General features: G+C 41.2%; 1 protein-coding gene across 1 annotated transcript in view; it reads left to right on the forward strand.

Annotated features, from left to right (window-relative positions):
• Positions 1-22,540, forward strand: part of LOC124149254 (fibrinogen-like protein 1) — a 39,852-nt gene continuing 17,312 nt past the window's right edge. Inside the window, exon 1 of the mRNA XM_046520715.2 lies at positions 1-329. Within this exon, the coding sequence (XP_046376671.2) occupies positions 36-329 (294 nt within the window). The 5' untranslated portion in view covers positions 1-35. The remainder of the gene's footprint in view (positions 330-22,540) is intronic.

The raw sequence follows: 22,540 nt of genomic DNA on the forward strand, positions 1-22,540 counted from the left end.
TGTTTATTCACACACATTTGCTCGTGTGAGAGAAAATGGGTTTCAAAAGTTATCTAGCCCTGGTGTTTCTTCTAACAAGCTATGTTGTATCTGCTAGTGACTTCAAGGGTTTCAAGGTAGTGGAGTCATGCGTTGACCCCAACAGTTTCAATGATGGACCTATCGCACAAGTGGAGGGTTTCAGAGCCTCAGCATGTGCTATTTTATGCAGCAATGAGACACGGTGTCGTTCCTTCACGTTTCGACGTTCCTCTTCAACATGTTTCCTCCATAGCAAATACATCAGCGATTGGCCTTGTGAACAAACAAGCGATCTCCACTATAACGATGTGAGTAGCGTGGGTTTATTTTCAATTAAAACACATCTGTGACGTCATTCCATTGTTTGAACACTCCATTATTTTTCAGGAATGGAGAGTTGCTTGTCAACTGTACATTATCTTAAAGCAACATTTGAAATAATTTCCACTTTGAACAGACGGAACTATTTTTTTCATTTATTTACAAGTGAATATTTTCATTTTTTTCCGAAAACATGTGTCGCCAGCGGAGTTCGAACCCGCATCGTTAGATTTGAAAACGTGTAATTGTCAACATCAGCTACTGCGGCATATGAAGGCATGATGTGAAATTAACTATTAAATATTTTCATTATTTTGCATAATGCTTAAAAGCTCAAAATAATATGTACATATTTTGTGTTAGAGCAGGTTACCCACAACAATGTTCATATTTATAGATAGTTAGATAAACCTTTGACGAGAAAAAACAAATAAGGTAACATAAATATCGGTTGTTCGGGGCTCTATAATTCCAATCATACGCAAGGTCGACTCACGCAGTATAAATACAGACAACAAAGAGTTCTGGTTTATTTTTCAAATATTTTCAACTACAGAATATTTTGTCAAAGTGTAAAAGTAGGGATGAGTTTTAAGTAGGGGAATATCCTCGTAACTCTCCATTTCTTAAAAATAATGGGCCTCGGCCCCTGCGGGGCCTCTGCTCCATTATTTTTAAGGAATGGAGAGTTACTCGGACATTCCCCTCTACATAATTCTGAAAAGGTAACGATTGCAAACTCTGTCATTTTGGATTATATAAATTTTTCAAATTATAAACATAAATAGCTGTATTGCCTTCGGGAGTTCTGCCAATACATCGATCAGTACGGTGTTCAGAGAGTGTGTGTAGAGAAACTCGGTACTTTTGATGCACTCCTGTCGTCCCGGTTGTCACGTTGTCCATTTCTATAGTCTCAGGTGTTGTGTTGTCTACTCCAGTCTTCACGGTTGTGTTTATATACATGTTTGTAAAATACCCATTACCAATCGCTCAACGATTTATGAAAGACGGTCAAAATATTTTGTTGACTATGTTTAAACACATAAAACCACAAGATATGATATATTGTAAACTGGTTGTACAAACTATATCATCGTTTACATTGCATACTCTGCAACAAAAGTTCCTGTGGCACGACATAAAACAAGAACCTGATCAAAGCAGATGCACACATCTGAAAGAATTCATTTTTTCAGACAATGGACCAGTGAAATACATTAACTCATTTAATTACACATGTCTAGCACAGATATGACGTTATGACAAGAGAAGATGCAAGAACACGTCAGTAGCCCGTGTGTCCCTTTCTCGCTTGGATGCATCCAGTGCATCTCCTTCGCGTTCAAACGTCTAACACAGTATTGTGGGATGGCATCCCATATCTCCACCAGCCCCCATCTCTCAGTTCATGTCCTGTAGCCGGAGCACGTGGTAAACGTCGGAGCCGGTTTTCCATTTCATCCCGCATGAGTTCAATTGGAGAAAGCTCTGGAGAGCGAGCAAGTGCGTGTTGAACAATCCGGGGGACAAGGGGTCGGGCGTTGTCATGTTGAAAAATCATGCCAGGTTGATTCAAAAACAGCACAATAGACTGGATGACCTCGTCACGGTTACGCGGCCTGTTCAAATTGTCATTGATCACATATAAACGAGTGATTACTTCCCACACCATAACACTGCCTCCTCCGAAACGGTCTCCCTCGACAACATGGTTCTGAGAGTAACGTTCACTGCGACGTCGGTATACTCGTATTCGGCGATCGCCGTTGCAGAGGTGAAAACGAGACTCGTGGGTGAACAGAACCTGTCTCCACTGAATTGCCATCCAATGCACTCGCTGTCTACACCACTGAAGGCGCAATCGGCGGTGAATGTTGGTCAGAATTGGAAGTCTGACTGGTTCTCACAGTGATTGTTGCAGGTTGGAACTAATTTCGCAAATGGGTGGTTCGAATCCAACGATCCTGACGGACGCTGGTAACTGGGGAGGGGGGAGGGGGGAGGGGCGTTTGGGGCGTTTGTGCTTCATGTTTTCATATTTTCGCATCCGTTTTGAACACGAGAAAGGTCTTTCTTGTATGCAGCCGGTTGGAAAAAGGGGTGTCACATGAACTTTTGTTGCTGAGTATATGTAACAGCAGACTCTGGCGTGAAAGGTGACATATGGGCTGGTAAAGAAATATAACACCTTTTCTTGGTTTGCCATCTTAATAAAAACCCGGTATCTTAACATAACATATATTTACACGCTCATCATACGAGACATTTAGTTAAAACATGCATTTCATCCCCAATTTCATTCATACCATTACCACAGGTTGAGCTGGGACATTCTCTTAACGGCCAGCCTCAATGAGTAGGGCTGCTACGCCACATCTGAATTAGGACACCGTGGTATAGGATATAACAAATCTAAAATAATGTATAGGTCGGTAACTTGCTTCTCTCAGTACCGTCGACATACGAGGGGCGTTCAATAAGGTTTGCAACTTGGGCATTTGTGTTTACACAAACAATGTCAACTTGTGGCAGGTGTGACACCAGTCATAACATCAGGTTGACACGTGTCATAACAAGTTCCAGCCACAACAATAAGTTAGATGTGATGGCTTCATTCACCGAAGGATGGTCACAATCATGGATTCTCTCAAACATGAACAACGCGCTGTAATAAAGTTCCTTACCAAGGAGGGATGCAAAGCAAAAGAAATCCATGATCGCATGTGTTAAGTGATGGATAAGGATGCTCCTGGCTATTCCACAGTTTGCCGTTGGTCTCTACCGTTTAAAAGGGGTAGGGAGTCCATAGACAATGACCCGAGATGCAACCCAACCAGAAACCATTGCTGCTATAGAAAGACGAATTTTGTCTGACCGACGAGTGAAAGAGGAAATCCAAATATCTGTTGGAACCATTATTCATGAGCATCTTAGTATGTCCAAGGTATCTGCAAGATGGGTACCTAGAAACCTCAGAGCTCAAGATCGCCATCACAGAACTGAAAGTTGCCGAGACCTCCTTGATCTCTATATTGCTGATGAAGCCGGATTTCTTTCTCGTCTAGTGACAGGTGATGAAACATGGATCCACCACTGGGACCAAGAAACTAAATTGGAATCCATACATGGGAGCATCCCATATCTCCGCCTCCGAGGAAGTTTTGCACTCAACCATCGGCTGGCAAGGTAATGGCCACCATATGCAAGAGGCATATTATATTACTGATTGATTTCATACCACCAAAAACTACAATCAATGGACAGTATTATGCTAATGTAATGAAAGAATTGCGAAAATCTATTCGCCAGAAACGCCGTGGTATGTTAACACGCTGTATCCTATTTTTTGCAAGTCGAGAATTGCACAGGCCACCATATATGAATGTGGATTCGAACAGTTAAATCACACACCCTACAGCCCAGACTTAGCCCCCAGTGACTATTTCCTGTTCCGGCAAATGAAATCTGCCCAACGTGGAAGACGCATACATACAAAATTAACATCTGTCTTGGGGCAGAGGGCACTCTGAAATGTCCATTATTTTATTTTTCAAGGCTTATAACCATCTTGTTTCCACAACACCAGATATTCACTATTTGCAACAGAGGTGGCGAGAGAGAGTAAACAACACCTTGATTTATGCTGAACCATTAGGTACAAAGGCGAATAATACGGACACAATACTTGACACCAACTTGAGCGCCAATAACATTTTCCCACAGACTCTTTTACTCTGCGCCACAATCTCGATCTGCCTGCGTATAAGCCTTCTTAAAATCTATGTTTCTTAAACACATGCAAACTTCTTCAGCAGTTTTCTGAACTCTATAATGCTGGACAGAGAATAATATGATCCACCAACAACCTCCTCTTTCTAAATCCGTTTGTAGAGAGAATGCAGATGGGTGTCCGCGATCTGCAAGCTTGACTCTTGGCAGTATCTAGGACTAATAATGACCCCACACTGAAACACCTGTAATGTAAAACAGTGTCTCATTAGGCAAGAAATATAAGTGGCCCTGTTCATCCGCCTGCAAATTGGTACCCAGCAGGATGAGATAGGATTGTGAATGTAACAGACAGCTTGGGTGGAAAACTCCCCCAGAGCTAGGAGTGTAATTTGAATGCACACTAATCCATTCACTTGGGGTAATAATTGTGTAGCGCCACATCTGGCGTTGACGTTTTATATTTACTGGGTTGATGTTTCCGCTGGACCGAACTCCCCGAGTTTCACTATGAGATCAGTGCCCCGCCCCCCCCACCCCCCCCCCCCCCCCCCCCCCCCCCCCCCCCCCCCCCCCCCCCCCTTTTCCCCACTGTGTTGCAAAACGAACATAATTCTTAAACGTTTCTTTACTTATAAGCAGCAGAATCGTTACACGCAACACGGCAGAGGTATTCAAAATCTGTTTTAGTTTCAACAAAATCAATAAATGCGCTAGCGTGTCACTGAATTTCCCATTTGATTGCCTGGTTTGTATATAGGCTGTTGTCGCATGGCAGGGTACTGCAGTGCGGGCGTCAGGCAACTTAATATTTTACAGATAAAAATATAAAATGCAGCAAAGACGGTTTGGGTGATCCTGGCACAGTCAGGCTCGAACTTCTCACCAGGAACCAGGAAGCGCTGCCAAGTCGAACCCACCGAGAACTTTTCGGAGTATGTGAAGACTCCCCAACGCAGCAGCCTTCTGCATTACCCAGAATGTCAGAAGGGCTGTATTCCTGGTAGCAAACCCCTGGGACACTCTCTCTCTCTCTCTCTCTCTCTCTCTCTCTCTCTCTCTCTCTCTATGTCAGTCAGTAGATTAGGAGGTACCAAACCTAAGACACCGAGAACAATGGGGAGTCGGACAACTTGGTACTTGGGATGCAAGCGTGACATTTCGAAAGTGAGGTATGCATATTTGCCATGTTTATCCTGAATCTTGTCAATCACATTAGTGTGATGGACCTCTCTGTCAAAAGGGCCAAAAGGGACAGAAAATTCAATAATATACTGAACAACAAAAGTTCCTGTGACATTGAATAAAATTGAATGAAAAATGTTTTTTTACCAAATATGAAACAATTTCGGTTTGCAACAGATTAAAGACTCCTGTAAGTGTTTAAATGGTTTAATTTGCCATACTGACTTCAGAAAATGCGTGATTTCATAAAAATAACATGAACATGCCAAAAGCGGGTGTGTCCACCTCTGGTTGCGATGCAAGCAACACATCTTCGTCTCATGGTATGGATCAGGCGTCGCACAAAGTCCTGTGGGATATCTGTCCATATCTGCTGGAGCATGTTTCGAAGTTCCTGGAGTGTCTGTGGAACACGTGGTTGACGTTGAAGGCGCCAATCCAACTCATCCCACATATGCTCGATTGGTGAGAGATCAGGGGAGCGAGCCGGCCAGGGGATGACATTCACGTTGTTTTGTTGAATAGAATCCTGAACAATTCGAGCAAGATGAGGCCGGGCGTTGTCATGTTGAAAGGTAAAGCCTGGGCCATGACGACGCAAAAACGGAAGAACAACAGGGCCGATGATCTCGTCGCGGTAGCGCTGTCCATTGAGATTTCCCCCTACCACTATCAAACGGGTCCTCTGTCTTGCTGTAATCCCACCCCATACCATAACTCTGCCGCCCCCGAACCGATCTTCTTCCATGACACAATGATTGACGTAACGTTCACCCCGACGTCGGTACACTCAAATCCGTCCATCGCTGTGGCTGAGATGAAAACGAGACTCGTCAGTGAATAGAACTTGTCCCCACTGCATGACCGTCCAGCGTAGACGCTGTCTGCACCACTGTAGACGTGCTTGACGGTGGTTTCCTGTCAAAATGGGACGTCTGGTGGGTTTTCTGGCGACAATCCCTGCACATCTGAGGCGACGACGTACGGTTTGTGAAGATATTCGTCGAAGGTCAGGGATGCTTCTTGCAGTCACTGTTGCTGGCTGGAATCGATTTCGTAGGTGTGTTGTTCGAATCCAGTTGTCTTGTCGATTATTGGTTACGCGTGGCCTGCCACTCCGAGGATGGTCTCTGACTGCATTCGTCTGTTGCCAACGTTGCCATAAACACTGTTTCTGTGGACGTTAAATTGTCTTGCAACATCACGTTGACTCGATCCTGCTTCAAACATACCAATGGCTCGCAGACGGGTGGCCCAGTCGCTGTACAGAGTTGCGTCCCTTGGGCACGCCAGAAACCTATGTTTGTGGGTTCGAATCCCGGTTCGCCACAATTATGTTTCCAGGTTTGTCAGCACCATACCCGTGCTCGTGTATTTCACCGAAGTGGTAAACGTCTGAGACCTGCATCACTTCGGGCTTTACTCCCACATTAAGCTGACACGCCGTGATATAACTGGAATAATGTTAAAAGCTGCGTTAAACCCAACTTACTCACTCACTCACTTTTGTACGGAAAGTATACCTCACAAAAGAAGTAAGGGATCAAGGAAAATAAATGTTAATACCAAGTATCCAATAGAAAGAGGGGCCTGTATCTCCACAACCGTTGACCGCCGAGAGATGGGACTTTGACCATTTTTATCGAGACTGTAAAATAAAGACGTTTTTGTTAGATTTTGAGGTTGAATGGATACGCTATCCGAGTGGACGTTTTGAAAAAGCGGGTTTCCATAATTGAAGCGGGCTGAGTTGTAGGGTGTCATTCCTGATTTTGACCCTTTCAAGGAAGGTCGTTTAATCTCTGTGGACCATTAATTTTTAAATGTTATTGATTCTGCTTAAATGAATAGCAATAAATGAATACAGTTGTGATCTACTTGATTCATTTATTGTTTATGTGTGAACAAGCAATGCGACGTGTTATAACACAGTCTACTGGCTATTGGCTTGCTGGAAACTGGCAGAAGTCAGCATGCAGTGATAAATACGTTCAATGTTTCACAGCCTGTGATAAGCAGACTAAGGTACAGGTACCAACAAAATGTTGATGAATGACCCCGTTCAGGGCGTTAGGTCAACGACAAGAGTACGGGATCGATTGATCCGTAACCATGCTCTTCGAAGTCGAGCTCAAAGGGCGAATCAGATTGGTGCAAACACTTTCATCTGGCTACTAGAGTACGACTTACGGGTCATACGATTAGAAATAATCTACACGAAGCTCATCGTCATGCTCGACGGCCACGTGCTGCGCCGCCCCTTACAGATTGTCATATTGCCAACCGACGACATTGGTGGTGGATTGGTTATGGTATGGGATGGCATCAGTATGTCTGACCGAACCCCAATCCATATTGTGCAAGGAAGCTCACTGGCGAAAACATACTGATACCCTTTGTTATCCAATTTGCAAGGCGTGTGGGTTGACGTTTTGTCTTTCAGAACGACAACGACCATTCTCAACGTGCAGGAATCCTCAATGCTCACCTCCTTCAGTACCGGTTGTATTGTGCTCCCAATTCGTTCATTATTATCATACAACCATCACTAGAAACTCGCATAATTTTGGATATTTTAAGTTATTTTGCGAGTATCCCCTAGTTTTACATACGTTCTGCCGTGTATTAAATTACATAGCTCCTTAAAGCTTTTTCTTAAAATCGACCGTCATATTGATCGAACTATGGCGGAGTGGGCCTCCAACTCTATGTTCTACCCGAGGTATTATGTAGGTAACCGAATAGGTTTATAGAGCACGAATGCGCAACAGCGTGAGCTAAATTTGATGAATTTTAAGCAAGCAAGCAAGCAAACCGAAACAAAACTGCCGATACCGTGACTGGGTGTTTGAAACTTACGGAAGCGTAGTGGGGCCACGGTAAAATTGTTTTTGTCTAAGTATCTCCTACGTAGGACTTAGTATCTTCTACGTAGGACTTAGTATCTTCTATGTAGGCCTTAGTATCTTCTACGTAGGACTTAGTATCTCCTACGTAGGACTTACTATCTCCTACGTAGGACATAGTATGGCCTAGAACTAGTATCTCCTATGTAGGACTTAGTATGGACTAGAATAACTATCTCCTACGTAGGACTTCGTATCTCCTACGTAGGACTTACTGTCTCTTACGTAGGAGTAAGTATGGCCTAGAATCACTAACGTAGGAGATAGTAAGTCCTACGTAGGAGATACTAAGTCCTACGTAGGAGATAGTAAGTCCTACGTAGGAGATACTAAGTCCTACGTAGAAGATAATAAGTCCTACGTAGGAGATAATAAGTCCTACGTAGGAGATACTTAGACAAAAACAATTTTCACCGTGGCCCTACTACGCTTCCGTAGAAACTGGTTTCGCACAAGAATTGTTCCTGATTTTGTTGCAGCTAAATGATAAGTGAATGGTAGGAGTCAGCTCGGACGAACGTCCAATGTACCCTTCATGCGTCATGCAACACTGTGTAATTGAAAAGTTGGAGTAGAGTTTAAATTCGTCAGTGTCATGAAATAGTCACTTTACGGACGCTTCAATAATAATTCTCTTTAACATGTGATGAAGAGTTCCACAGAAAATACTACCCTTTTCGCGACAGGTGCAGCTGTAATTAAAAGACAATATAATAAACTTGAAAGTTTCTCAAAGTAAAGGAAATTAATGTTATATATTGCATGTCTGATAAACTCAAGCATATTGCCTCTGTGTAAACAGCTAATTAGAGAGAGAAGTCAGGCATTCGATAACGCTATATATATGTTCACCGTACGACAAATAAAATTCATGTACCAAAAATCATATAATTAAAGTGATTACCCACCCGTTGTGAATACATGTACAGTATAATGCTTCGCTCTTTGACAAATGAAATAGGTGATGATTGTATACATTCTTCAAAATATTCACTTCCTGTGTGTCCCTCGTGTTACCCTCAGTACTATTCAACAAGACGAGCTTAGCCTAAGACTGACGTCAGTGTAGACGTACGACAGTCTCAGTATTTAGATCACTTTGTGAAACAGTGCATGTGTACATATTCCCTCTGAAAAGCACAGAGGATTTATTTTTCTAACAGCTGTCTAACAGTGGTATCCTTAGTGGGTAAACAATGTGATTAAATGATCAGTGGTACATGTACCATTCTCACAGCAACGAAACGAATAGGCTGTTTGCACAAAACTGAACAAACAATTTTACAAAAACTGAACTTTAACTACTGAACTACTTCTGCATTCACGATTGCGACTTCACTTTGTTCTTGGACTCTTTTTGAAATGGAGAGAGAGAGAGGGGGGGGGGGGGGGGGGGGAGAGAGAGAATACATATACGTACGCATATCCCGCGTACAGAAGGTCACAAAGATTTCTTACACTATTTGAATCTTTAGAATAAGATATCACAGCAGGCAGTAAGTTTGTCTGTCTTAGAATCAGCTAACCGAGAAGTCAACTGGTATCGACCGGAAATATCAGCATATTGAAATAACACCAGAGCGGTGTCCTTGAAGAGGTATGTGGCGGACTCGGGACAGCTGACGACAGTTAATTCTCAACCCCCAACTTAACGCATGTCGAAGTCAGCAGTGCTGGATAGAAAGCTATAAGATGTGTCTGATGTGTGGTGTTTCGAGCGACTTTTTAATTGCAGTATTCATTTTCCTATACGAACGTGTCGGCCATTTTTACGTCATGTAGTAAATTATGATACATTGACTTACTGAGATAGGTCTTACCAGACATTTCTCATCTGATACTTATATTATCCAATCTATTTGCTGTAACTAATTCACAACTACAGACACACATCGGCGCAGTGCCAATGAATTTATACAAAGTGAAAAACTTTTCTTATCATGATCATAGCTTGTATACCTCAAGAGATGCTATTTATACGCACTTACACGGACACGAGGTCGTGGGGGTGAGCTGAAATGAGGTTTACTGTTATGTTCAATATTATTGTACTGAAGCATATATACCGTGCGTGGGTGCGAGCGTGAGTATTGGCGTAATGCCGAGTGCAAGGCAGAGTACCAGCAAGTACTATCCTTTAAAGTCTGTTTCTGTGACGCTACCTACCAGAGAGGGTTGAGTTAATGAGCACTCCTATAGTCTCACAGTGTCGCTGAGAAATATTAACTATTCGCAATCACAATGGAGTTCACATTCATATTTGCAGAATTTACAGGCGAATATATTTACATAGTTACGAGAATATCTTTCCTATTATCGTTTGTCCATTCCAGCAAACACATTTATCACAGAGAAGCCTGAAGCAAAATTACCAATTCCAGTATTTCAAGGAACGAACTATTTCTTCAAAAAACATGAAATGGTTGGAATATTCGGCATATTATCTGATGTCTTGCTATGGTGCAATATGCTTTTGTGATTTTCAAAAACAAAGAGACATCATTAACAGGTAATTTTGTAAATTAGAAATAAACAATAACAAAAGTACAATTCCTTCTCTGTGTCATAACCTGATGAATGAGCAGTGATTGTTTGTTTCCGCTGAATGGCAACGTATCCCAGGTCACACTGGCACACAACTACTGGGTAATCAAGCATGGCATATCACTTCTTTCCCAAACAGATCTTTACGGCAATTCGCTGTGCTGAGTTGCGTCCCTTGGGTACGCCAGAAACCTATGATTGTGGGTTCGAATCCGGTTCGTCCCGATTACGTTTCTAGGTTTGTCAGCACCATACCCGTGCTCGTTGGTTTCATCGAAGTGGTAAACGTCTAAGACCTGCATCACTTCGAGCTTTCGAGATCCTTTCCCTTCCGTGTCGCAGTAATCGTCACTGAACTTTCTGAGCTTTTCCCTGGCACAGGAGAATATTGCTGCCTTGGTCTTATGCAACGTGTAGCAATTCACGTTTTATTGTTATTGTTTTCTTAAATATAATTATTAGAAATACTGACAGATACCAAAATAGTTAACCTGCAGTCAACTAGAATTGCTTGTTGATTATTGGTGCACGTGTTAACAACGAAGTCAATTCAGAGTATTACATCAATTTTCTTTTTAAAATTTCAAGCAACCATTGGAATTATTAAACGAAACAAAGGATTAAACTTTCATGTCTTTAAAAAATGTTAATAACCCTCCCCGCTTATGAACTTTACCTTTATGATGTTTTTTCTTCTGTTTAGTAATATTATAATAATGTAAAAAAAATTAAGTATTAATCAATCTCTTATCGCGATGCTGCCTTTTTCTCAAGTGTGGTGCTTTACACATGTTTCCGCAAGCAGAATAAAAAAAACATTTTATTGAAACTCTGCCTTATTAATCAATATACAATGTCCCGCTATTTTTTTACCTTCAATTACCAATTTATTTTTGTATTTCAAAATGTAACTTGCTGATCATCGCTTTCACATTTGATGAATACGACAGTGATAGCAAACAGAAAAAACCCAGTTCGAGGTGTGTCGAAATCAAATCACGACCACTCCTTTCGCCTTTGAAGTCGTGTTTTATTGCATCTAACGTTTATCTGTCAACATGTACTTAACCATTGCAGGAGTTTTACATTGATTCCTGGCTGCGGCTCAAGGAGCATGAAACGACCCATAACACACTTATTTTAGTCTTATCGAGCCTATCACGGTCAGGGAAACCCTGTACATGAATACCTCATCGAAAAACCATCACTGTTTCTATTTATTCCTATGCTGCTTGTTACCTTTAAAATCTTTCCTGTCGAACGCTGCACACGAGTGAAGAGGGTTCTGCGTCGGACGTCTTGTAAAGTGGCAGTCTTCTTTGTGTCGTGGTACTGACAATCGATAGATAAACTACATAGGTTATTTGTTTTAGATCGTTGGTTCCTAGGGCTGTTAAGAACTTTCTCGCCAGCATACCAGGTCCGATGGCGAAAGGCGCGGCTTCTGTGCCATTAGACAAATAATGTAATAAATAGACCGATAATACACAACTCGTAAATGTGATAATGAATAGGTAATGACACTCCTTTTCAGTTTACATGTGTCCGCGTTAAGCATTTTTAGTTGAGTGAGTCAGTCAGTCAGTTGGGTTCTGCGCCGCTTTTAACAGTATTCCAGTGAAAGACATCTTCCCGAGGCAAAAGTGTTAACTGGCTATTAAAGTCCAGTTTCCATCATTGCCGAACTAGGCTGGTATTATGGAGTTACATTTTGGCTGGACTAAAGAGTCTATGCATAGTCCAATCAAAATCACGCACCGAAATTGAAATCCGGTTCGTAAACTGTCGTGCAGATTTCGATCGATTGCAGGATTTGCAAAGCTTGTGCATCGCCAACTCGTTGTCAGCAGATATTTTCCAAATCTTTTCATGTTTTTAATCAAGGTGATCACGTGATTTGATGCATTTCGGGATGGCAGACCCCTTTTATCACAATATAGATCTTGATCATTGATCAGATCGGCTTGACTGGGCGCCACCAATTTGTGTGAAGCAAACGCAAGCGATACGAGAGGTGGAATCTGATTGGTCCATAGTAGATGCTTAGAAGGGACATAACTGGTAATAGCCACTGGTGGCGCTACGATCGAGCCCAGTAATTCCAGCCTAGTTCGGCAAGGGTGGAAACTGGACTTTTAAGGTCAGTTAACTCTCTTGCCTCGGGAAGATGGTGAATGAGGATTAGATGATGACAATGCGTGACCTGGTTACAATGAATAGTGACGTCTGAAGCGTAAAGCAACATTCATTCACTCAGTCAACCACACACTCTAGTATCTATCCATGCAGCAATATCGGTTCGTTTGTGAGAGTATTTTGTTATCAGATATTCAGCGTTTATCAAATAATTTTATCAAATAATTGGTATCATTAATTACATTTAAGTACCAACATCATGTGGCCCTAACCTACACTTTCAGTACCATATGTAAATGTGTGAAGGTAGCGCATTCAAACTATTTAATGCAGAGTGAGTGAGCCAGTTAGTTTTACGCCGCGTTTTAGTATTATTGTCACACCTCATTGTTTGGGTCACCCGGGAAGGTGCTTATCGCTGTTACACATGTGGGAAGTGGAACCAGATACTTCGTCATAACGAAGCAACACTTCAACCACTGGTCTTTTATTTGCATGGCGAAGTCTGGACCAGATAAACCAGTGATTTCATATTATGATATCATAACATTCCATACCGATCTATTAAGTCTCCTCGTGCTACAAGGCTAGGTTGCTGGGAATCTATTCTAACCCAGAACCCCACAGGTGTACCTGAGCATAAGAATGGTGTTGGGAACACGACACCAACAGTGATTATCTATCCATCTATATATTGCAGTCAACCCAGAAATAAAGACAAAACCGTTTGTAAGTAGCAGTGTATGTATACAACATTTTATTGCAGTTAGCAATGCATGGCGTATTGGTCAGTCCGAGGTAAAACAGTTCAAGATCAGATTAATCATCATATATTTGTATGGTTAGTATCACGTGATTGTCAATAACGTCACGATGAAAAAAACGTTTTCTCTTCCTTGAATGAGAAGGTGAGAGAGTTGGGTTTTACGCCGCTTTGAACAACTTGGTGTGGGAGGAAAGCCGAAAGTCTGTTCCTTGAAAATGTTGCAAACCAATAAGACGACCATGTGTTGGAGACAGCATGCGACACTCACACAGAGCTATTGATGTTTCATCATGAAGACCAAAGAAGTACGAAGAATAATCCGTCGATTCCATTTCGACCATTTCGTAGTTTGACCTTGTTACATGTACAAATGACTGCAAGATAACCTGATCTGTCGTCCAACATCACTGTGAGCCATGTCCAGTGCGAGCTGATTCCAGGCATCGAGTGTATACTGATGTCCTTCATCGCATGTGCGGTTCCTGTTTCGTCTCCTAAGGGCACTCTGGCGATAGTATCCCACGGATGTTGCCACGGAAAACAGACGGTTAAATTCCCGATTGTCCCCAGTAATACGAGCTGCTGAAATCAACTCTCCAGAAACCCAAGATACTGTTTGGGTGTAGGTTCTACCAGTGACGCTGTTCCAATCTAAAAATCCATTCCTACCATTAAGGAACGCCGTCTCAAACCGATTCAAAAGTCCCTGGTGTCGAGATGGATAGGCCCGTTCTATTAAACGAAATGCACCGTAGAGAAACTGGTATTCGGAAGAGTCTCTTGAACGGAGAGCGCGGAGTTCACGATAACGATTCGTATTCGGCCCTGACGACGCCAACTGGTCCCAGAAGCTCAATGGGCACAGGAGGAGTACGGGCTCGCCGTCAGTGTCGGTATCAAATATGTACTGTATTACCGCATCTGGTAGGAAGCCATCAACACATGTGCCGTATGCTTGTTCAGATTGAAGAAGTATTTGAAGAATCGCCACAACAAGCACTAGTTCCATCTTGGTAAACGTGTCGCAGTTAACCATAGGAAGAGTAGTGATGGTCTTGCCCTACGCTTCCTCCTTTATAGTCGAGCTCGAGGGGGTACCATGCCCATTAAAGACGCAATTGGTTTGTTTTGTCTTGTCTGTAGTTGTGGCACACGTCATTTTGGAAATATCCAATCAGAGTCTTTGACGTATGGACGATGATAACTCTCACTGAAGGATGTCCTGGTTCAACGCCGAGTCAGCAAAAAAGAAACAGCTATGATTTCTGATTTGTGCCTCACCGTGAACATAATATGGCAAAGGTTTTTAAATATTTACGGTCTACGCTTCACGGTCTGTACTTCAGTGTAATTGTGTTTACCTTTTCGTAAATATTTTTAAAATCTAATGTAATCTAAGTGCCCATGTGAAGAAGGAAATTTGCTACAGTGGTAACGTAGGAAATCACTCACCATGTTTGTTGTTTAACGCCGCACTCAGCAATATTCAAGCTGTATGATGGCGGTCTGTAAATAATCGATTCTGGACGAGACAATCCAGTGATTAACACCATGAGCATCGATCCACGCAAGTGGGATACGAAGACATGCATCAACCAAGTCAGCGAGCCTGACCACCCGGTTCCGTGAGTCACCTCTTACGAAAGTATAGTCGCTTCTTACAGCAAGCAGACCTATTCTAACTCGGGTATACTTCATATACTATTTTAATTAACCATATCAACGATCAAACGTTCATATTCATTTAGGAGAATTTGAGAGAGAGAGAGAGAGAGAGAGAGAGAGAGAGAGAGAGAGAGAGAGAGGGTGTCTATGACGCCAGTGTGACATACTTTACGTTACGTGTTACACTACTCTCGTTCACTTTTGCCAAAATAAGCGACCTGTGATAAAACAATTTGTTTCATACATAACGCTACAGGACTTAACATTTAGTCTTTGATTCTCGACACAAACCAAGAGTCAAACCAAGATAAGTGTGTATCTTTACCACATCTATCCACCAAATATTGGTGCATAGAAATTAGAAACGAATGCAAATTCTGTATTAAGCTGTTTGACAAGCGGGATGATTTCTATTTCCCAATTATGAATTCCCCGTTTATGTCGTGCAATATGCCACCAGCTCCAACATACGGTGTCCACATTTCCCAGTTGCATGGGCACTTTAGGGCATGTAATACAAAAGTAAAGTATTTTGGACGCACTCTTGTGTTGATACACATCGCAATACACCCAATATACTATAATACTGTTAATACTCCTTCAACGTAAATGACCGCCTCCGTGGTCTAGTGGTAGAGCGTCCGACAGGAGAGCGGAAGGTCTGAAGTACGATCCCCGGCAGCGTCATACCAAAAGACGTTAAAAGATAGTACCTGTTGTTACCCTGTCTGGCGCTCAGCATTCAGGTGCTAAAACAAGGACTGGTCGGCTCGGGGTCAGTATACTGTGGGGTATTCATGTTAAACTGCGGCATGGTATCTCAGTGTGCTAGCACTATAAATCGGCATCAGTCCGGACTAGTACAAGCAGCCACACACACACACACATATATGCAGGTCGCTATACAAGTGAAATAATCTTGGACGCGACGTTAAACCCCATTTCCCTTCACCTCCAACGTTTATGTTTACATTTGTATTTGTCATAAACTGCCATCACTGCAAAGTCGAAAATTCTGCAAATGAAAGTGAGAGAAGGAAGTCTGTGAGCAAAATTCATTGCAATATACATACTTGGCTGGGTTTCATAACTATGTTTCAAAGAACACTGAGGAAAAATCCTTTTCCCCCCGCTTTTATATCAAAAAATTCTTGTTAAAAAAAAAAGACTTGTGAGTCTAAGATACTTATTTGACTGCTCGTTTCAAACATTCTAAGAGACGATGCCAGGTAACAGGTTGTTGAACCTTCTCCTGTACTCTGGAATTTTAGTCGTATTCTTGGTACTGTAACGCGGAACTACATCAGTTCTAGGAAAAGTCTAACAGTCTTCTCGGAAAAGCGACAAGAGATTAATTCATGTTCGATTACGGGGGTCTGCCTTATCAGTAATTTCAAATATCATATGTTTCACGAGACAACATCAAATCTTTCTTATTTTGTCCGTTATTCGGTTCTTCTCCCAATTAGACAATCTGTAATAAGACGGACAACGGTGATCAGCGAATTTTTGTGAGAACCCTTTTTCACTTGACAGTTTGTTGAGTATATGTGGGTGTTATTGTGTGAGTTCGATGCCCAAAAGCTTCACTTTGAATCGACAGCGTTGGTCGAATGTTTCAAATATTCGAATATTCGAAATCGCATCGTATCCTCAAAATCACTCGAAATTTAAAAACAAATATTTATTGACAATACAAATATAACAAAACGTTCCGGCTACTATTTCTTTACTGTAAACTCGTTTACGCGTCCTCGAAAGCTGGGATAGATATACGTCACTGACGAATGATGTCATGATAAAAGGGATGACGTCACACATTGTTCATGACAACTGAACCACCTAGTAAGAAGAATGCAGATAACATTAATTAATTCATATGTTTTATTCACAGTCATACCAAAAAAGACGGTACTTGTTGTTACCCTGCCTAGCGCTCTGCATTGAGGGACTAGAACAAGGACTGGTCGGCCCGGAGTCAGTATACTGTGTCTGAGTGGGGTATTTAGCTACGGCATAGATATTTCTTCTCATATTTCGTTTGTTTGACGTCCAGTCAGTGGGGCGACCCTGCTGTCTCTCTCATGTTATATTTGGGCCAACAGTTTCTCAGTAAAGTACAGATTCTAGTGCTTTGTACTCTAACCAACTTAGCCACCGAGGCTTTCACCAAAATTAAAAGGTACTGGAATCTGTATTTTACTGAGAAAGTATTTTATCATCCAAAACTGGCTCCCACAGGAGATATCGCTTTGATGAGATCAAGCGATATCTACACTGTAGGGTGTCCTCCCATTAGTTAGACAGCCAGTTGTTAGACACCTTAAAATAACAACTTTTCTGGTTGAGTGCACAACAAAGTGCAATGCTGTTACCTTGATTGATAATGGAATTACCCATAGCTAAACATCAAGATATAACATTATTTTCTAAATTGAGAATTTAAGACTAATAAGGTTGCACAATGGCAACAGTCTAAACTATGTCTGCTGAAAGTATAATTTGTTATGCTTAATAGAAGATACTCTCTAATATTAACAGCTTGCAAGTATGTGCTAATCAAAGCACTCGTTGATAAAAGTGGCAAAAATCCTCGGCAAGCCTCGGAATTTTTCCACTATTATCAACTCGTGTTGATATATTTGATATCAAAAGACACTCGGGTGGGATTCTCTATATCCCAAATATAACATTTGTAACATATTTTCAACTTTCATCTATGATGACAAATACAATTTGAACATAAACATCAATTGATAATATTACTTTTATGTGATTTTACATGTCTATTCGTAGTATGCGATGGTTATTCGTCGTTGACGGTCAACAAAGATACATCACTCTCACAACTTGATTTCACAATCACACACACGCAATCATACACACACACAATCACACACACTCAATCACACACACGCACATACTTATTCTTTCCGTGTAAGTTGAGTGCACCGTACATGCTGTAAAGTATCTAATCATTTGAGAAATATGTCAGAAGCCTAAGTTGATGGTATACATGTATTGCTCGGCAAGAAGGGGATAAGACACGAATATGGTTTCCGAATTACCTTCTTGGAAACAAAAGCCATATTTATTAGAGAAAGTAGAGGGTGATTGTTGTGAAAAGGGTGGATAATTGAAACGTTTGTTTTTTAAATCGCAGCATGTTCTTGGTCTGGGTCTTTGTCCGTACAATTCATTTCTTTTATCTAAATGCCGTTCTGTCCCCTTTATGCCTTGACCAGTGTGAGTGAGTATGTTTTTTCACACCACCTTTGACCATATTCCCTCAATATCACGGAGGGGGGACACTAGAAATGACCACAAGTTAAACACTCATATGACATAACTTGGGTAAGACCGATTGAATAAAGTCCGTAAATGCCTAGTCATGCGTTTTTTATAGTTAGTGTTTAACTTGAAATGAAAACAACATTTTTAACAATCATTCTCGGTTGGGTGGAATAAAAATATCATAAAGCCAACTTTGTATGTAATGGCAAGTAAAAGGGTTACTTCGCTCCCTATATTAACCAGGTGTAAAGTTTCGTCTTTTTGGAAAATAGGTGTGATAATCCCCTATGATGAAAAAAGGGCATTTTTCCATTATCAACACGTTGGCTCAAAAAACAATTCTCAAAGATTGCTTATATGGAGCAAAGATTGCTTATATGGTTGGTTAAAATATATGCAGGTCCAAAGCATGCTCAAAAACATTCCCTCGGGATATAAAAACGTTAACATAGAGTTTTTTTAATACCACCCAGTGTGGATAAATATGAACTGGCCGCGATATGTCAAACGTTCTGGGCTCCTTCTAATCTTAACATATTAACACGTCTTGTAATGCAACCCGATTAGAGTTCGCCCTCGACAGATGATATCCTGGAGATCATATTACTGGAGGCATAACTACATTTCTCAGAATAGAGTTCGTTGAAGTGTTACAAACCAGTGTCCTAGTTTCGTAAAAACGAGTGACGGTTGAGTATACTAGTGGTTGAAGCGTTCGGTCGTCACGCCGAAGACCCAGATTCGATTTCCCACAACGGTTCAATGTAACACAGCCTGCCTCTGGTGTCGCCCCTCGTGATAAGCTGAAAAGCAACGTAAAACAAAAATGATGTTTTCAAAAGACACTCAGCTTCAATCGAGATCTTGTTACAATATCCCCTTGTTTGGACAACTGAAGCAAGACACTGATACCTTGTTGACCTTTAGTTCTCGAAATTTGTTTGGATGAAGTCGATTAAAACTTAGTCAGGCTTTTGTAAAACCACTTGAATTACAGATTGGGCGTCGTCGTTGAAACAAAAATAAGAGTATTAAAAAAGGATTCCTGACAATAAGTGTCGTTCCCATATAACAGAATACGCCACTGTATTACTTAAATTAAATTAATCCCGCTCAAACACACATAAGATAACTGATACGAATATCTTGCAAACATGTCTATTAACAAGAACAGATTCATTACACCTCCTTCTTATGCCAAAAAGTGTCTGGCTAAAGTATCATGAGCAACAAAAAGCAATTCATGTCTGTTAATGTTGTGGAAGAGAAATGCAATTTAGCTTATACTGACAAATATTCCTTTATCTCAAGATTTACTTTTGGGAGTTAATATAAGCCATCTTCGATTCATTATTATTAGTAGTGCACATTTTAACAACGAATTTAATTCATAGTAATATAACATCGATTATCTTCTCATAATTCCAGGCAAACCTTAGCATTATCACAAAAACAATGGATTCAATTGTCCTGTCTGAAAATGGCCATAATGGCCTGCCTATGAACATTTAACTTCAGTAAGCTGACTGTGTCTGTTGAAAAAAAAGAACAAGGTCCTGCAAGTCTTTTATACCAGTTAGTAACAGTCTTCTCAACCAATACTTCAGCACCAGCGACGATATGTATTTCATGTTTTAAAAGTTCCTATTCATGTTTTTGCTGCTGTGTATATAAAAGTAGGAAATAAATTTCCGATGGGGTAATGTACAGTAAACTACGGTTATAACGAACACGCTTATAACGAACTGACTGGTATAACGAACTTATTTTTCAGTCCCGACCATTTGTTGTATAAATGTCGTATATATGCTTATAACGAACTACGGTTATTACGAACTAAAATTAGTGGTCCCTTCGAGTTCGTTCAACCGTAGTTTACTGTAGTCTCATCATATCAGGAAACTGCTTTCATCTCCAGTATGGCGCTTTAGAAAGCAAACGGAAAAGATCAAATACATACTTGACGCTCTGCCTCATTCATCTGAGTACAAAAAATGTCTTACATCATGTCGTTTCCCTCGCTATTTTACGCTCACTATGAATCAATTTATTCAGCTGCATAATGTAATGGCGCCTGTCCCATGGTACTTACGAAATGTAAATAATATTGATTTATAGATCGTCGTATGTGCACGTGATGAATAAAACAGTCTCCGTAAATAGAAAAAGCTGTACATGTTGAAAGCGTGTCGAAATCAAACCTCCACAACCACCTTTGAAGTGGCGTTTTACTGTGCTTAATGGTTGTTGAAGTATTACATTGGTTCCTAGGTGCGGGTACTGGAGTACCCGGAAACGGCCTATACGGCGCTTAACGAATCTACCACAATCGTAGGCGTTGCCATAAGTCATTGACATCCTGTACATAAATACATCAACGAAACACCATCACTGTTTCTATGTATTGTTTTGCTGCTTGATTCGTTGATAACGTTTCTTATCGAACGCAGCGCACGGGCCAAGAGGTTATTGTGTTAGACGTGTTCTTAAGTGCTATTCTTGTGCTATTGCATGTTGTATTGACAATCGATACCTAATGTGCAACATATGTTTTAGGTTTCAGATTATGGCTCTGTTCGGTATCAAATACCCTGGCGTATACGGGATTGCGGGGTAAATCAGATAAGGTGACGAAATGATGCAAAGCGCGGCCACTCACTGTGTCATGATGTGACATAGTTAATTGTGGATTCAGTCGGTCCACTCCTTACCTGTCGGGGCGGTCGGGTAGCCTAGTGGTTAAAGCGTTCGCTCGTCACGCCGAAGACCCGGGTTCGATTCCCGACATGGGTACACTGTGTGAAGCCCATTTCTGGTGTCCCCCGCCGTGATATTGCTGGAATATTGCTAAAAGCGATGTAGAACAATGCTCACGCAATATATGTAATAGATATCGAAGTTCATATTCTTCCGAAGGAATCACGGGCAAGTAATCAATTCTTAAGGTACTTGGTCTTACTTCGCTTAATGTCCCCAGCTTTTCACAAAACAAAATATCAACTCAAAGAAATCTAGCCATTATTTAAGATGCCTCAATTGTCTCTCTTTGCGGTATATGTTCACATCACGCCGTGATATTGCTGGAATATTGCTAAAAGCGGCGTAAAACCATACTCACTCACCCTTACCTGTCCTGTATGGTTTTACCAAAGTGGAAAACATAATGCCAGGCATGGGTTTGTTCTTCCCTTCATAATCACACTGACACACGTTTATATGGCAGTTATTAAGTACTTAAAATATTTAAAAAGGTAATATGCGAGGTGTAATGAAGCACAGCATTCGCTTTCCTGATGGTTTTGCAGATGGAAATTGATTTTGTATGGTTGGTTGGTCGGTTTGTTGTTTAACTCCGCACTCAGCAATATTCCAGCTATATGACGGCGGTCTGTAAATAATAGGTTCATTCTCAGGACGACGACCCCCTGTGTCGTATGAAAACAAACTAGCAAAAAGTGAGGTCGTCTTCCTGCGAATATTTTAATCCGCCAATCTAGTTAAACAATGGGTATCGAGTGTTATTTTAACAACTCGAGCAAGTAAAAAAGTGGAAATGGATTTGAAACGAACGAAAGAAAGACAATAAGGGTGGAATATTGATTTATTTACAAATAACTAGAATGTATATGTACAAGATGACGTAAAAGTCATGGGCAATTAGGACAGTTTGAGAAGATAAGACACTGAGTCAGCAAAGAAAATTACGCTGACTTCATTCTGGATCAGTCTGGTCTTCAGTTGATCGATTCTGTGTTGTATATCACAGAACTTCTTCTTTTTTTGGTAAGAGACGCTGGCCGGCCTGCTACTGTAGCAGATTACACTCTGTATTCTGCTGTTCAGCTCCTAGAAATCTTATTAGCTCAAAGATGTTGGGATTGGCTTTGCCGATGACTTTCCAAGGAGTTAATCCCCTCCTAAAACAACACCACACATCAAAGGCGTACCGGCGGTCGTCGTCCTGCGAATG

The sequence above is a fragment of the Haliotis rufescens genome, unplaced genomic scaffold (assembly GCF_023055435.1).
Source record: "Haliotis rufescens isolate VD_foot unplaced genomic scaffold, xgHalRufe1.0.p SCAF_4, whole genome shotgun sequence".
NCBI lineage: Eukaryota > Metazoa > Mollusca > Gastropoda > Lepetellida > Haliotidae > Haliotis > Haliotis rufescens.